The 18,078-nt window shown below is 42.5% G+C and overlaps 1 protein-coding gene across 1 annotated transcript in view; it reads right to left on the minus strand.

Annotated features, from left to right (window-relative positions):
* DPP4 (dipeptidyl peptidase 4) overlaps positions 1-18,078 on the minus strand; it is an 80,272-nt gene that overhangs the window by 31,903 nt on the left and 30,291 nt on the right. The window contains exons 6-11 of the mRNA XM_021702790.1: positions 16,402-16,454; positions 16,214-16,286; positions 15,027-15,147; positions 10,484-10,644; positions 8,896-9,011; positions 943-1,078 (exon numbers count right to left, since the gene is read on the minus strand). Coding sequence (XP_021558465.1) covers positions 943-1,078; positions 8,896-9,011; positions 10,484-10,644; positions 15,027-15,147; positions 16,214-16,286; positions 16,402-16,454 — 660 coding nt within the window. The remainder of the gene's footprint in view (positions 1-942; positions 1,079-8,895; positions 9,012-10,483; positions 10,645-15,026; positions 15,148-16,213; positions 16,287-16,401; positions 16,455-18,078) is intronic.

Genomic DNA, 18,078 nt, shown 5'->3' on the forward strand with positions numbered 1-18,078 from the left:
CTAATTTGTTTGTTTTTGTTTGTTTTAAATCCAGAGCTATGCACAGCATAACATAGTAGGTAGTAGGTAGGGACATAGTCAGTGTTTGCTGTATAAATAAACGAATGGGCAAATCAAGATATGGTGTGCCCAAGCTTTCGGAGGCAAGAATCGGCACTGTGCCCAACCAGGCTGGGAAGTGTGTGTGTGTGTGTGTGTGGAGGGGGAGCGGGTAGTATGTAGGCACAGAGCCTATTACCAGAAAAGGGCTTGGAGTGGTGTCCTTCACATATGCGGGTAAACCTTCCCTGGACGTCGCCCCTCCTGAGGTTGCTGGTTCCCACAGGGGCTCTAATTCTGATTCACCAGCTTGGCTGAACCTTGTGGTTTCTTCTGGGGAATGCCCTGCCCCCCAGCACCTCGAGGCTGAATTAACACTTGCCTTTGTCTTAATGTTGCCACCCCCTCCGCCTGGTAGTTATCTATTGATGTTCTAAAGCTCTTGACTGCTGAAAGATAGTCACAGGGTGGTAAGAGATTTGTGGCCTTTTGATACGTGTTTTGTTTCACATATTCTCAGCCAGTCATTCTCCACTCCCCATATTTTGTCTATTGAAACACACTCTGTTGACCTTGCAGCTGCTGGCCTTCTTGGGCTTTCTGAATTTTGACATCAAATTCTATCTTCTGGGTTTCCAGTCACCACCCCCTCCCCAAGTGATACTATCCATAACTAAAACAGTATGACTGATGAGGAGAGACCTGAAATGGAAGTACCACCAGATACCAGATTCTCTAAAAGTTAGTCAAAACTTACCCACTGTTTCAGGATCTGACATAGAGTCAGAAAGAAAAGAAACTCAAACTTTATTTCCTGATTCCTAACCATTCACTCTCCCTGGGTTTATATAGTCCTTGGATCACATGTAGCTTTAGTAGCAGAACATCCCCATTAAACCTTACCACTGGACTTGTCCAACTGTTGGTGGAATTATCATAGTCACAAATACCCATGAGTGAATAGTTCTGAATCCTTTGGAGCCACTGCAAGGAAATCCTTTCTTCATTTACCCATGTCACATCACACAAGTAGTAATCCCTGGAAGGAAGGAAGACAGGAAGGAAGGAAGGAAGGAAGGAAGGGGAGAGAGAGAGAGAAAGAAAAAGAGAGAGAGAATAACTATTTCCAGACCTTGGTACAGATAGACATTTTACTCAATGAAATCAATCTTAAGAGGCATATAATTTTAAATGGTTGTCAAAACAACTTAATACCACAATATTTTACCTTTTCTGAAAGCTTAAAGTGTAATTTAGTTTTGAATGGAAATTAAAATATATCTGACAGGAAAAACAGCAGCTGACATCATAACAGTGGCTTAGCGAACGTGACTCACACCACAGCTCAGGATTTTTCAAGTCCTCAACTTGGCCTTTAGTAGTGCCAGGAAGTCAAGGGTGATATTTTCCCATCTCTTCTCTGCTGTCTTGAGAGAACATTACAGTGAGGCCAGAGACACTGGCTGAGATTCGAATATTTTCTGGTAATCTGACGCATGCTTCTCCAGAAAATTCTTACTTTTAGGGTGAAATTATAACTGACCCTTTTCTCAAGTTCGTTTTCAAAGGGGAAAAAAAATTGACTCACATCTCTACAAACGTTGAAAATCAAATAATTATATTGTAAAAATCTTTTCTCAAAAGTCAAAGCATGAACCATGTGAAAAAAATCAAGGAACCGTAACTTAAAATTTATATGAATGGAGATGTCGCTAGCAATGCATCCTCCTCCAACACATACCTCAAACGTTTTTGGAACTACCTTTTGATTTATAGTGAGATGCGTGGAATTCTCAATTTACTTTTCTGTTAGCTTACTTAAATATTTGTTCTGGATTGTTCATTTTATTTGCTCCTCCTAGCACCCAGTGTGATTCTGAACGACCATTCTTAAATCATTGGTTTCCACTGTCTGATCAAAGCCTTGTTCCCTTTTGTCAGAAAAATTCCAAGAGAATCTTTTCTTCCCCCTTCTTCCTGACTGGCCCTGGCCCCATGGCCATATCCTCCTCATCACCCCGGATGCTCTAAAATGCTCCTTTGCTCTTCCCTTCACAGGCTGTGGCCACCCCCTCCTTCTGTCTCTTTGCTCTCTTTGCCTGACCACAAGCTCTCGGAGGCACGGCCACAGCTTTCTTGTTCGCAGGGTGTCCCCAGGCCCCGGTGGAATGAATACCTGGCACAAAACAGACACTCGCTGAAGTTCTGCGGAATGCAGCACTGACGAAGGGGAAGGTCCTATCGTGTTCTTTGTGGCCTCAATAGGTCTGTCCTTCCTCAGAATTCACAGGTCATGTCCTGTCTCCACTCCCTTCACAGACACGAAAGCGAACAGCCAATACCTAGGAGCACTTAGGATGGATCACCACTTCATTATCCCCCCTCTATAGCTGGGGACACTTCCTGTGTTAATGTCCCCAGGGGCACCTCCCGGCTGTCCCCGCTGCAAGCTGCAAGTACTGAAAGAAGATCAAACCCCTTCACCCAGCAGCAAAGCACCACCTTCCCACCAACAGGGACTCTTCTCCGCTTCAGCCCTTTCTCTTGCTTATTAAGAACCTATGCACCATCCAGTCTGCATGGCTGGTATTCCATGAACACCTTCTGAGATTTCCCAGCTGCCCCCCGCCTTTGTTCAACCTGCCCTCAGTCTGAAACCTCTGCCATGCTCTGACTTCTTTAGGTCTTCCTCAAATACCCACTGTGCCTTCTTGGAAAGCCCCTCAGTCTGCACAGGTATCAGCAGTCTTAAGGGGCTCATCACTAATGACTGCCAGGCTGCAGGGTCTGAGAGTGTGCGCACCTCCTTGCACGCACGGGACCAAGGGCACCTCATGGAGTCCAACTCTTCTGCCCTGTGCCCAGCCCACAGGCATTAAATGAGAAATTGGAAAGGCAAATAAATCCTGCTGGGGATAGGGACTAAATCATTGCAAAGGGGATGGAACAATGACATGCAAGGGAGAAAGTAAAACTTTCTCAGATTAACTTTCTAGACTAGGGGTCTGAAGACTTTTTCAGTAAAGAGCCAGACAGTAAATATTTTAAGTTTTGCAGGTCATGTGAGCTCTGTCACACTGACTTATTTCTGCCTTTGCAGGACAAAAGCAGCCACAGACGAACACATGTAGAGGAGTTGCAGTGAAACCCTGAGATCTGAAGGTCATATAATTTTCACATGTCATGAAATATTCTTCTTCTTGTGATTTTCCTTCCCAACCATTCAAAATTGTAAAACCCTTTCTTACTTGCAGATCATGCAAAAACAGGTATGGGGCTGGATTTGCCAGTGGGCCCTAATAATCCCTCCTCTATGCCCGTGGTTCTCAATCACAGATCAAATCCCTTTGTAAATCAGATGAAAATCATGTGCCTCTCTCTAGGGGCAGTGGCGGTGGGGGGCGGAAATCTCTTCACATACATGCACATATTGCCCAGGGCTCCATGGGCGTCGATTAGGATCATAGGCTCCAGAAACAGGCTTCTGTTTTCTAAAGTGTGCCAGTTGGGGGAAAGGGCGGGCGAGGGGGGAAGAAAACTCTAACATGATTAGCGGGTCACCTTTACTAAGTGCTTTATCTACTAAAAACCATAGATCGTACTCCAGGTTCAGAAATCAGCAGTAGAAAAGTAACTTTTCCCCATTCGAAATCGGAGTAATGGAATTTGGGAAGGAAGTCTGCCAGGAAACTCGTATGCATCTGGCACCTTCCTTGCCCATTTCTAGATCAAAGGTTCATGACCCTGTATCTTCCACTCTCTCTGTCACTCTTGGGTAGCCCAAGGTGTACTCTGCACCTTCTGATGCTTCCAGAAGGGCCGTTGGCCAGCCAGCAGATGGGACATTTTGAATCCTCATGGAAATATACTTCTGTTTAATCACAGCTTCTCTTTCGGATTTGGAATTAAGGGGAGACAGAACGACGCTGCATACCCTGCCCTGAGCCAAGATCGTGCCAAGATCAAGTCTGAGATGTCAGTGAGTCATTAAAAATGTATAAGGGAACCAATGGCCCAACTGTACTTTTTATTGAAAGGTTTAAGTCCCACTTAGGACCAGAAAAATCCAAAGAGCAGGAATATCAACTATAAATTACATTACATGCTGATTTTTCTTAAAGATTTATTTATTTATTTTGAGAAAGTCCGCATGCATGTGCAAGTGGGGGAGGGGCAGAAGGCGAGGAAGAGAGAAGCTCAAGCAGGCAAACTCCCTGCCCAGCCTGGAGCCCCAGCTGGGGCTGGATCTCATGACCCTGAGATCATGACCTGAGCTACCCAGGTGCCCCTAGATGCTGATTTTATTCTGTAAAAGCAGAGAGGCGTCTACTGAATAGATTGCTTATGTAATGGTGGGAAGGGACAGAAGAGGGACCGTCAGGCAACCTGGACTTCCCTTGAGCCAGAGACCGCCTATCCTGTCAGACATAGTGATTCAATTTCAAAGCTCTTCTAACTTCTGGGACAATGTTATTCTAAGGAGAGTATGGTTGACTTTAATACTAAAGCAATGGAGTAATTTCTGGATATAATAATAGGAGTTCACACCCATGAGCAGTTTACTCTGTGCTAGGAACCATTCCAAGTGCTCCAAGTTTATGGCACCCTATGCGCTAGGAAGGCTAAGGTTCATGTTTTGCAGACAAGGAAAAGGAGGTGGAGAAAGGTTAAGTAACTCGCCCAAGGTCACACAGTGGGAAGTGTTGGAGCCACGATTCAGATTTTCTGTTCCCAGGAGCTCCCTCTATAGAACCTCCACCCATCCCTCTGGTAAATACTGTTGGATAACTTCACCCTCTTGCTTTTTTTCAGGATAAAATTCCTCACTCTATGAGTGAGGTCTCTACAGAGTGTGTGTAAACTAAATAGCTGAATTTTATAAAGCAAATTATATTTGAATGTACTGGGACAGACCTGCTTTTGAAGGTCATACTACAGAGTAGCCCTTTGTAAAGTGACCATAGAGTAGGAGTTTAATAAATGTCTGTTGAGTTGCATTAATTCCCCTAATGTGTGTACGTGGTTTTCTTGGTATGCTAAGGATACTTAACATCAGGTAGGCATTACTAACCGGAAAGAATGTTGGAGAGAAATTGCTCCTAAGTGCAACTGCAGACAGTGGAGTGATTAACTTGGCGAATCACCCAAGGAAGCGGGCGTTCTGCCAGTGCTGGCCCCAGGCTCCATGCCACCCTCTGTTCTGAGGGGGATGCCAGCCGTCCTGGGGCTGCTGACAGATCGCTAAGAGAAGGACAGGTGGGGTGAGGGGGAGCCCATCACAGAGGGCAGCACCCACAGCAGGCGAGCTCCTGATCCACCTCCTGTCTCAAGGTGTTGCTAGCTTCCAGCCACTTCTGTCCAGTTCATTTATCTCCTGTGTGACAACCCCAGACCCTGATATCGCTACTTTATAGATCAAGGATTCTCAACTGTTCAGAGGAGGCATTTATCTATTACATCACTCAGGAGCAGAAAAAACAGGGTGGGGCAGGTCAGGACTGGGTGTGATGGGTCCCCGGAGCCATTCAGCAGATGTCGGGTGGGGTCACCTCAGTGGAACATGCCCTTCCCAATCCTCTAGCTCAGGCCACACGATTTGCAGATGGCTGGGAGGAGGCAGAAAGGAGGGACTGCTAGGCAGGGTCACTTGGAGGGTCATCTTCGGTGCTGGTTGTGTAAACCATTCCACACACATGAAGTCACACGTATAACATAACTCATTCATCCACGCAGAAGCTTATTCATTTATTCTACAAATGTTCGTTGGGCACTTGCTGGGTCTCAGTCCCCCACCCTCCACCCCCGAGAGGCACTGGAGATACTACTGTAAGATGGGCCTCTACCTATAGAACTTTCTTATTTCAGTCCAACAACATGAAGCCAGGCTCTAAATAAAGCAGGTGCGGGGGGGGGGGGGCGGTTATGATTTTACAGTATATGTTGTTTTCTCTCAAAGATTTTGAACTTGCAAATTCCCAATATGAGTCATCAATACAAATGAGCAGCCTAATGAATCTAATCCACTTGACCTCTAACTCAATGAGGGCAACTGGGAGGCTCCCTGCCTCTGGTAGGATTTCACCTGCGGGAAGATCTGTGGTGCAAGGACATGGTCTCAGGGGAAAGCGAGTGATGGGTGCCTGGACAGAGGACGGAAGAAACACGCCCACCCTCACAGGGCTCCAGGCGATCTACACTCTGGGAGCTAGCGGATGTCTAGGAAACACAGCCGAGGGTGCTGGGCAGTTTCCGAAGAGGCACAACTTGCCGGGATTCACCTGGCCCTGTTGGATGTTTGCATGAGGCCAGAAAGTGGGGTATCACCGCCTGCTAGAACATTTTCTGCAGAGAGGACCTCGCGCCTGGTTTTACATAAACTGCAGCATCACTGGTGTTAATAGAGACCAGAGCTGGATTTATAATTCCCTATATAACACATTCCTGAGGCATTTCCAGAAATGATTCCTCAGTAAAATACATCTCACGCATAATATCCCCAGTGAGTGAGGCAGTCCTCACCAGGAATGCAGCATAAAGCACCGCAAACAATTACTTAAAGGCTCATTCGTACGGGGCAAAAACTAAGTCCTTGGACTTGCGCACGTTTCCTGAGCTCAGCTTATGGAATGAGGTTTCTAAGGGGGCAGGGGAGACCCCACAGAGGAGGACCTATGAAATGGCCATGACAAAGACACGGTAGGCAGTGTGTCAAGTGAGATGTGAGCGGGGCATCAAGCATAGTCCCCGCCCACAGGAAACACTCTATGCATTGAAACTCCATTATTCAGTGAGCCTATTAACCAGCAGGTGCAGGCCTGTGTCCTCTTCCCAGCTCCCATGCTAACTTGCTGTGTGACCTTGAGCAAAAGAGTTTCCCTCTGTAAGCCTCAGTTAGCTCATCTGTGTCCCACAGCGTTGTTCTCAGTGTGTTCTGGAAGCCCGCAGGTTCGAATATCCCGACTCCTGGCGGAAGCAGAAGGAACAAGACCTGTGCCTGCAACCTGAGCAATAATCGTCTGGTTGGTTTCTGGACCTGCACTCCTGTGTTCTATCTCACCTGAAAAAAAGGCTTCAGGTCCTTAAAACAGTTTGTAAACCATGAGTGAGGTCTAAAGCCCCTCCCAGATCTAAGATTCTTCAGAGCAGGGGCTTGTGGCTCATCCTCAGCAGACAGATGTTGGTCGTAGGCCAAGAGGTCACACCAGGCCCTGCCCTTTCCATGGACATCCCTGCACTTCCCCACGCATGGGTTACCTTCCCCTTCGGTGCCATCCCCTCAGCTGTGCCCTGTGGAATCCTTCCTGCTCAATCCACACATTGCCCAGGATGCTTTCTTTGATCCCTGGGGTCCTGGAAAACCCATCTCCCCCTCCTCAGAATGTCTCTGGCCTTCTGTCTATGCCTCTGGAGTATGTGCTTTTGGAGTCGTTTATGGGAATATATTCTATCCTCTGCTTGGTCGAAAGTGCTAGAAAGACAGTAGCTGAGCCCTATGGACATTTGTTACGTAAATAGTGGGTGCTCAATCAATATTGATAGAAGAGATGACTGGATGGGGCCGCACAGCAGATTTTAGGACCTCCAGGTAAATTTTTATACCTTTGGACAAACTCAGGAAAGACAGTTTTTTAAATTTGTTGGTAATTGATTTTTTCCTCCAAACGAATGGGTTAATATAGATATTTCTAATCAAGTCAATGAATTAATAACTACAGAGCAGAGCCTACAGCATGCCTGATGTGGTAAATTTAACCCTGAGAAGGATGCTTCCATGTTGCTTTGATGATAACTTCAGGAAGCTGAGGGCAGGGGTTGAATTCACACAGAGGGAGGCCCCTAGCAGAGCACTTGTAAGCTCTTTCTTCTAAGTCAGAGAGACAGGTTTGAATACAGACTCCTACCATTTTCTTAGCTTCTAGGCCTCATTCCCTTATATGTAAAAGAGGCATATAATTATAGTTGTTGGAAAGAGTTACTTTAAAGATTAATACAAGAAAGCCTGTGATCATGCCCTGTGTCTGGCACACAGTGAGTGCTCAGTATATACTAGTTATTATTTAAAAGCAACAAGAAAACCAAGATAATGAACAGAAATGAGTAGAAAGCAACTTACAGCCATAAATTGCATGCAATGCCGTGTTTATCTCTACAGGAAAAGCACAGGGGGCTGAGGGTATGTGGTGGCAGAATTTCAAACCACCAGCGATTATTTAAGCAAGTGACATCCTGAGGCATGTTGGTGTCACGAGGAGCCCTACATTTCTCCAGTTCTCATGAAGACCTACACAGCCCTCGTGTTCTGACCTCACTCCTATCACTCACCTCTCCACTCGCACTGCAATGGTCACTTGGCCTCCTCACAGGGTCCTCTCAGGCACCAGCCACATCCTCTCTGTGGGGTCTTTGCACCTGCTCTCCCTCTGCCTGGATACTGAACCCCCAGCTACTCAGGGGGCTAGCTGGCCCTCTGTCTCACGTCACGGCTCGCGGGTCATCTCGTGAGAGAGGGCTTCCCTGACCTCCCCCCACCATCACCATCACCTTGCCCTGCTTTGATGGTCTTCACAACAATATTCTGTCTACCTGGGTTGTTGTCTGCCTCCCCCACCTTGAGTGTAGGCTCCATCATACCCGGGACTCTGGTTGCTCTACTCACTGTGTGGACCCCATCACCGGAACCATGCTCAGCATGAAGACATGAGGTGACGGCTTGACAAAGCATGGCTGATGAATGGTTTCCGGCCCCAGGGGGACACCATGGGATGCTACCCCTGATTCTGCCATTCATTTTTAAAAGGTTCTCCCCGAGATCTGTGAAACTCTGTACAACCCACACATTCTGATCAAGACTCTTACCCCATTGCTGAAATAGCAGCAGGAGTTGAGATTTCTTTTGGAGTTGCGTTGGTGTTTGGGTCGAAATTGTCGGTTTTGACAACAAAGAACTTTACGGTTGGATTTACAGCTCCTGCCTAGGAAAACACAATAACAGAATTGATATGGAAAAAAAAATATCACATCATTGCACAGGTTTAAAACTGTACAAAAATGTCCACAGGAGAGCGATAAAATTATAATCATGAGACACGTTAAAAAATTTAATATAGACAGACCTAATACAGATAGAATGAACATAAAAGAGAGTCATGAAGTGCAACTTTTTCATGTTCAGGCAGAAACATATATATTGACAGCTCCAAGCACTCCGTTTAAATCATGAACGTTCATAATTTAATGTGTTTTGTGCAAACAAGGATAAACTTTTTAAAAATCAATTCTATTATTTTGCAAATATACTCTGACTCCAGAAGACAAGAAGTCTAATGGCTGACAACTAGGAAGAATACCTTGGGTTCAGCCAAAGACACAACCCACCAGGAAAATGAGTTTACCTGAGCCGAGAGCCAAAAACGGCTAATTGGAAAGACACCATTTGCACTCCAAATTCAAGCTCACCATGTTCAAACTTTACAATCGATATGATGACAGAAATCTACAAAACTTTTTTATATATACACATAGATCTTCAATTGACAAATTAATTAGAAATAATATATTTTTAGTGAGAGCACTTTATGGTTTTTTTTTTTTTTTTTGCTTTTTGCCAGTTTCACTCATCAAAAAATAACATTCCACTGAAAATACATCTCTATATTTAGTCTCGGATCTTTTTTCTTTTAACTTCTTCTGTCTTCCTAAAATGGCAGCTCTTCATGAAGCAAATTGAGTGAGTTAGTAAAAATAAAAATCCCTTTTCCCAAGTTGCTTACAGCAAAAACATTTACTATTAGATTTTCCTATAGATGATCCTGTGGCCATTAATATTATGACACTAGTGAAGAATCCTGGTTCCCTTCTAAATCCCCCTCTTCCTCGGCTTACACTGCTTAACAAAGCTGTTCAATTTTCATAAATATGCATCCCGGAGGAGGAGAACAGCCTTGCAAACCAAGATGTGAGACCATTATTCCAAACGCAGGACGTGTGAAATTCACATTAGTGCCAAATCTATACCAGAACCACTGAAACTAGTCATGTATCGGTTAATTAGCAATACAACCTGATATATAACTGAGCTTTTCAACTTCATCCAGGGCATATTCCAACTTCTACAAATAAGATGAGCTTGTGATTCAATGACAGCCTCTCTTTTCCTCCCTTGAAACATTTTCATTCCCCCTACTTCTTTCAAAAGCATTTTCCCCATCTTTTTCGGCTTGTCATTCCTCAAAGTTTTTGGAGAAATTACAAAACCTTAAATCACACTCTTTCCTGGGATAATAAAAATACTTTAAAATTGCCAGATGCTGTTGACTTCAGCAAGAGTAATCACAGCAAGCTGTTGAAGAGAGACTGACAATATTTTCATTAGCAGGAAAGGATTAAATGAAACCATTCTCTTCCCATCAAATCACGGAACCACTATGTGAATAGGAGCACAGACCTTTGGATATGGAATCCGCACAGTCTTTGGGTACTGCAGTGACTCGTCAGAGTAGAAGGAGTATTCAATAAGCGGGACTTCTGTGTCGTTAAATTGGGCATATGCTAAAAAAGTGCCTTTTGGAGACCACCACAGAGCAGAGTAGGCACTGAAGATTTCCTCTGAAAAAAGACATAAATTGTTCTGTTACAAGAAGTAGCTGATAAATTGGCTTTGGCATTCAAAATATTGTTCTCATTAGCTTTAGTAATTACAGTAGAGTTCAACTAATGAACCATTTTGCATTTGCTGGGCTTCCAAATTCAGAGTAATACAAATGAATAAAAATAAAATCTTCAAGGATAGATCTGGATTGTAAAAATAAGTAACCCGTTGGACCATTTTAGAATATTTTAGCACACAATATTTAATATAAGCTCTACTTTTTTTTTTTTTATCTTATAATCCTCTAAATTTATGCCACAAAACATACTAAAAGTAAATTTCACACAAGGGGCTGATTCTCCTTTCTAATTTTCAAACAGTCAACATGCCAGCATACTCCTCCCAACTGGGCTCAGTTTGTACTGTGCCCACAGGGTACTGGTGGGTGGTGGGTGGCTCCAGACTATCAAACTAATATGGTGCCCACAGTTTACTACTCTTGGCACAAACAGGGTGTGGGAAGGATGAATTTAGAATGACAAGGAGCTCCGTGAGACCCCTATTGAGAAACACCTCCTTCACTTAGCCTAGAAACTAAAGACTCCGGTGGATTAGCACGCCCTTCTGAGGCATACAGTGATGGTAAGAGAACAGGGTCGAAGAGAGAGGCAAGTGAAAGGAAAGGTCTTGCTCTCCAGAACGTTGTTGGACTCATTCTCTGGCAAATGTAGTTCTTTCCTATGTTCATTGTGGAGTCTATTCATGGGACTTCCAATCTCTGGCTCTTAAAATGCCAAAACCTTTTTGATGGAGGGTTCAGGTAGACTAGAGGGAGACTCCCAGTCCTTTATGCAGATTTAACCTACAAATCTCATGTTCTGCTACCGGTGTAAAGGCAAAAGCAAAAGCATAGAAACTTGAGTCTTAGAGTTCGGAAATCATCTGTCCCCATCACTTTTCTGATTCCCGAGGCCTCTTTACGGGTGTCTTCCAAATGCTTCAATAATAATAATCATGGTAATAGTAGTGGCAGTAACAGTAACAGCAATAAAATATTAACAAAATATAATTATCATGATGAGCAACTAACATTTAAAGAGTGCTAACCATGATCTAGACTTGATAGGCAACCAACATCTATGATCTCCGGTAATCCTCACACAGTAGCTCATTGTGCAGGTGAGAAAGGAGCAGGCAGGCTTAAAGAGAAGAAGTCATCGCCCAGAGTCACATGGCCGGTAATTGAGTGAGTCAAGAATGAATCCAGACTGGTCTGGTCTGAATCCATGCTTCTCACCTCCATGCTCTATGTCCCTCCATGCCTATTTCAGCTCTTCCGGTAACAGAAAACCTACTGGGTAAGGCAACCTGCTCTGGCTTTATCTGTTTTCTATCTATGTCATTAAGTTATGTTTATGTAGCAATTTAGAATTCACAAAACACTTATCTAATTTAGTCTTCACAAAGATCCCCAGGTGAGCCTATTCTATTCATATCCCATTTTACAGAGAAGGCAACTGAGGGGCTTGGAGAGAGAGAATGAATCTCCAGAGACAAGACAAGGACACAGGCCATGCGACTCCGAGTCAAGGAGTTTCTACCGAGAACTTCTTCAGATCCTGAGTTGATGCCTCCTTCCTGTGGCTTCTACCCATTGGTTCTAGTCTAAGACCAAGATGCAATTACATAAAATGAATACAATTACAGCAAGCTTATGGTTTTTAATACTGCTTTTAAGTACAGGTAGCAGGTAGTATCTGTGTTTTGAATTGGTGGGTATTTGTAATACAGAATGTATTGTTCCATACCGTGATGTATTAAAACCATTATTATAAAACTACTTCTGGTCAAACTCAAAGTCCTGAGAATGAATAGTAGGGAGAAGGGAGAATAACAAAGGGGGAACAGATTTCCAGTCCTTCCTGTTACAAAGCTGACTGTGAGCACAAGTGTCTACGGCACCCCCTCCCCGACACTCTGAACCCCCCTCGCCATCCTCTGATACCTCCAGTCCAGCCTCTCTGACCTTCCCTTGGACTTAGTGCCCTCCCCTGAATAGGTCCCTTGATTCACTCTATGACAATTATCCATTAGCATCTTTGTCTCCCTCTCTGGGCTGAATTCCCTGAGAGCAGCAGTTGGATAGCATTTGTCCCCGTGTCTCTAGAACCTGACACAGCACCTCATAGGTAGTTGGCACTCAGTGTGGATTGCCCTGAATTACCCACACCCCCACTGTCAGCATGACTACTATAGGGTAAGGAGTGCCCCATCTTCCAAACTTATTTCTTTCTCTATCCATTTTCATCCTCGCTCTCAAAATTCTCATTCTCACCTCTGGGTTAGGTAAACTATACTCATGCTTAAGAGTGACTGTTGAATCACAGACCTGTACCTCTGAAACAAATAATACATTACATGTTAAAAAAAAAAAAAAAAAGAAGAAGATAGCAGGAAGGGAAAAGTGAAGGGGGGGAATCGGAGGGGGAGACGAACCATGAGAGACTATGGACTCTGAGAAACAAACTGAGGATTCTAGAGGGGAGGGGGGTGGGGGGATGGGTCAGCCCGGTGATGGGTATTAAAGAGGGCACGTACTGCATGGAACACTGGGTGTTATACGCAAACAATGAATCATGGAACACTGCATCAAAAACTATTATGTAATGTAACATAACATAATTAAAAAAATTTGAAAAAGAAAAAAAATAAATCTTATTTGATAAATAAAAAAAAGAAGAGTGAATGTCATGTGATTAACTTCATACTAGGAGATAAAGTATTATTATTTTTACAAAAGAAGGCACTTGTTAACTAAAGTAATAATCAGTTAGAAAATCATGAAAGAAGACAAAGTGAAAACATCGAGACATTGAGAGAGAAAGTCATTTGGGAACCTGGGGTGGGGCAGGGGACACACGTCCCAGACAGTAGGCTGCTCTGTGAGTGTCCCTGCATGATGTGGCACATGGCCCTGTCTGGACCTTGCAGCTTTGTTTCTTCTTTTACTTATGAACCTACGGATTCTCAAAATGTACTCTTTCAGTCCTATACTCAACAAATCTTCATGGCTGCAGTGGAGACACTCCATGGAAGGGTGGATCTCATATATGGAGACACGAGTGTGCCCTTTCCAAGTATGGATCATTCATAAATATATAAAACCAATTATAGGAACTTCCCCATAGGAACCAAAGTCCTGTTTTTTAGAGACAGGCCCACACTGGAACTGGGAAGCCATTCTTCTGTTTGTCATTAACACGCAAACTGAGATCTTTCCAGCTCTTAACTACCTGAGAAAGGACTAATAGTATTAGGTGTGTTCTTATCCTAGAGACACTCAGATGTTTCGAGGAGGGGTCGAGTTGCAGCTTTGGGAAGAGGCGTTATCCAGGTCCCTTTGGGGCTCCTACAGGTTGTGCTGTGCTGTCCAACAAGCGTTAAAGATGTTTTTCAATTGCTAAGTGACGAGCGCTAGTAAATTTCATTATATATTATTTCTGGGCCGTGGGGATTTATCTTTTTTTTTAAAGTGATTTTTGTTGTTGTTGTTGTTACAATATTAGGCCATTTAATTGAACCTGACTTGAACTGGGTAAGAACCAAAATTAAGTCATGAAGAAAAACTTTTTTTTTTTCTTTTAACTATGAGGAAGAAATAAGAGGATGAAATAAGGATGAGTACTTAATAAGCATTAGGCAACCTTGTGAACAGTCTGGAACAGCCTCAAAAATGCCTTTTACTTTGGCAACTATGGACGTGAAAAATGTTTCTCTAATATTTTCTAAGACTCTATCCTAAAGGAGAGAATAATCCTTTTTAATATTTTTAGTTCTGTTTTTTTTTTGTGCTGATTTTTCCCCAGAAGCCTTTCGAATTATTTTTTCCTTCTTTAAAAATAGGAAATTATGATTTGTCCAAGTTCAAATGAACACAAATCCTCTGTAAAACAGATGCTTTCTTCCCCCTCTATTCCCCAACCTCCAGACAATATTTTGTCAGCTCTTGGAATGCTGTGGGAGTATTTAATTTTCCTTAGTAACTCTGGGTTAGGTAGGCCCCGTTAGAGAAACATCTGATGTTAATCCGGAAGCTTTTATGCCCCAGTAAAGCAGAAAAGCTACCTACACAGAAAGGCCCTTTGTAGGAGGAGACAGAAGACAATAGGGGCATTGAGAGACAATGAGGACATAGGTGAAACCAGCTACTGCTAGGAAATCCTTGTTCTGGGAGACACCTGGTATTGTGAGTGCTAAAGAGATTTGATATCATTTTAAAAAATGCAACTTATTTTGAATGCCATTGGATTTCTCCATTTTAAGAGAAATGTTTAGCTACTTAAAAAAAAAAAAAACAACTTATAGATTTTCTAATTTGAAAAAGCTTTAAAGTCTCTACCTTCATAAACCCAGTCAGTTATTCCATTGGATATTACATTTTCTTCCCCCGTCCATGTGATCCTCTGACTTGATGAATTTGGTTCATTTTTAACATAAACATCATTGTTCCAAACATATGCCTAGAAATATTGAAAAACAGATTGGTAAGTAATAACCTGTTATAACATATCTTATCCTGGAGTTAAAAGATATCAATCAACTGTCTTATCCTCATATAATATTGGTATGCAAATGTAATGATTACCTTGGGCTATTCAATTTGAGCAAGATAAAGTCGTTTACTAGCCCCCTCACATTATTTATTTATATATTTTAAAGATTTTATTTATTTATTGGAGAGCGAGAGCACAAGCAAGGGGAGGAGTAGGAGAGAAGGAGAGGGAGAAGCAGGCTCCCCACCGAGCAGGTAGTCTAATGGTGGGGGGGGGGGGTGTGCTCAATCCCAGGACTCCAGCCAGGATCATGACCTGAGCCAAAGGCAGACGCTTAACAGAATGAGCCACCCAGGCGCCCCACCCCTCACATTTTTAAAATTATAAGTGTACAAGCTATAACTTCCAAATAATTCTAAAGACACTCAATATATTAAAAAGAAGCGGCTCACAAACAGCACTATTTGAATGCTAGAGTGCCTGCAAAGACCCAGGAGTCTGACCATTTCTACAGAATTAATGTGTGCTTCCCATTGCTTTCTGGGGGCGGTGAGTTGAGGGAGTGCTTTCGAGGTCAGGAGGGAGAATTCCATCTACAAATGAACATCCCGTCTTCCTGTTCAGATTCTTTTGGACTTCTGACAGTCTCTCAGCACTAAGAACATGAAGGAAGAACACGAAGGTATATCTACAGGGACACAGAGATCACAGAACTAGCAGGAAGCAGATACGCCCCCCCCAAACAAACAAACAAACAAGCAAAAACACCAAACTGAATACAACAGAAATTAGAATTTAGGAGTTAAATGGGCATTTTTCCAGTAAATAAAGAATTCCCCAGTAGTAGTTCAGAAACTTTCAGGAATCCTATTTACTGTGTTAGACTAGTAAAATGTTATTTTAGGCAATAACGCTATCTCTGATGGTGAAGTATTTGCTTCCTAAGTGTCTGCTCTGTATCAGGGTATGTAGCTTCTGCATGTGATAGCGTTGAGCCATTATTTTTTTCTGACAACAGAAGAGACTCACTAACCAATTTATGACCCTCTGGTGACCATGTGATCCACTGTGTGTTGTTTGGAATTTTCTCTTCTGTAACCAGCCTCCTGAAAAAAAGATAAAAGGAAACATTACCAAATTAATAAATCACAGTAGGATTTCTTTTAAAAAAATGTTATTACACTAAAGAAGCTTAATAGATTTTATAAGGAAGTCACTGACCTTTTAGCTAAGTCATAGATGTCATATGAAGCTGTGTAAGAATGTCTCCATTGCTATAAAAGAAAACAGACATCTCAGACTTCTGTGATTCTTGATAGTTTGGCCACTTGCTATAGGAGCACAAGATGAGATGTAAAGTAATATGACATTGTATAATTCTCACATCTTATCATGTCTTGTAATTCCTATCCCAATCCTTAGAATTCTGGAATTAGGGAGAGATTCTTAGAGACCATCTAGTACCAAGTCCTCTGGACCTCATCTGTAACCTCGCTCTGGCATCACCCCTGCCAAGGAAACTTCTCAGGGTCACAGTGGGCTGATGTGTTTGCTTCATGGCAAACATCGCTCCTAGCATTTACCATAGCATGGGAAATCCACCTGTCTAAGAAAATACAAATTTTATTTATGTATTTATTTATTTTTTTAAAGTTTTTTTAAATTTATTTGACAGAGAGAGACACAGCAAGAGCGGGAACACAAGCAGCGGGGAGCAGGGGAGGGAGAAGCAGGCTTCCCGCTGAGCAGGGAGCCCGATGCGGGGCTCGATCCCAGGACCTTGGGACCATGACCTGAGCTGAAGGCAGACGCTTAACAACTGAGCCACCCAGGCGCCCCGAAAATACAAATTTTATACTTTTCAACCATCCTACTGACAAAATCTTTAAAGGATCTATAATTCTATTGCTGGTGGTGATGTGGAGAAATACTTACTTTCCTACTTTGATCATGAAAATATAAAGCGCTACAGATTTTTTGAAAGTCACCTGCCAAACAAACAAACAAACAAAAACACCCAAAAAAAAACAAAAAACAAAAAACCCCCCTGACAATATATATTAACACTGAAATATATATATATATATATGCCATTGATATTCTCAAGAATCTAAAAAATGAAAAGCAAACCAAATCCAAATAAATGAGAAGAAATAATAAAAGTAAAACTAGTAATCAAATAGAAAATGTACAATAAAGAAAAATCAACAAAGCCCCAAACTGGTTCTTTGAAAATTGCTAATGCAGTAAGAGGGAGGGGGGAAAAGTATGAATGACCAATAACAGAAACGAAAAATGGGATTAAAATGGGATTAAAAGGTTTTAAGACTCTATTATAAACATTGTTTTGCCAATAAATTTAAAAGTTTAAAAAGGGACAAATTCCTTGGAAAACAATTTATCAAAACTCAGACAAGAAAAAATGGAAAATCTGTATAGTCTTATATCTAAAAAACATATTGAATCAATAAATAAAAGCATTTGCACGAAGGAAACTCCAAACCCAAACAACTTTATCAGCAAACTCCTTGTTATTTAACCAAATGAACTAAAAACTTAAACATATACAAAAACCCTCTACACAAATTTTTAGTTTTATTCATAATTGCCAAAACTTAGAAGAACCAAGATGTCCTTCAATAGGTGATGGGTAAACAAACTGTGGTCCATCCAGACATTGGAATATTACTTAGCAATAAAAAGAAATGAGCTATTACATCACAAAAAGCCGTGGAGGAACCTCACATGCATATTTCCACATGAGAGAAGCCAATCTGAAAAGGCTATATATTGTATGATTCCAACCATATGACATTTTGGAAAAGGCAAAATTACGGAGACAGTCAAAAGATCAGTTGTTGCTAGGGGTTTGGAAGAAGGGAGGGATGAAGAGCTGGA

The sequence above is a fragment of the Neomonachus schauinslandi genome, chromosome 3 (genome assembly GCF_002201575.2).
Source record: "Neomonachus schauinslandi chromosome 3, ASM220157v2, whole genome shotgun sequence".
NCBI lineage: Eukaryota > Metazoa > Chordata > Mammalia > Carnivora > Phocidae > Neomonachus > Neomonachus schauinslandi.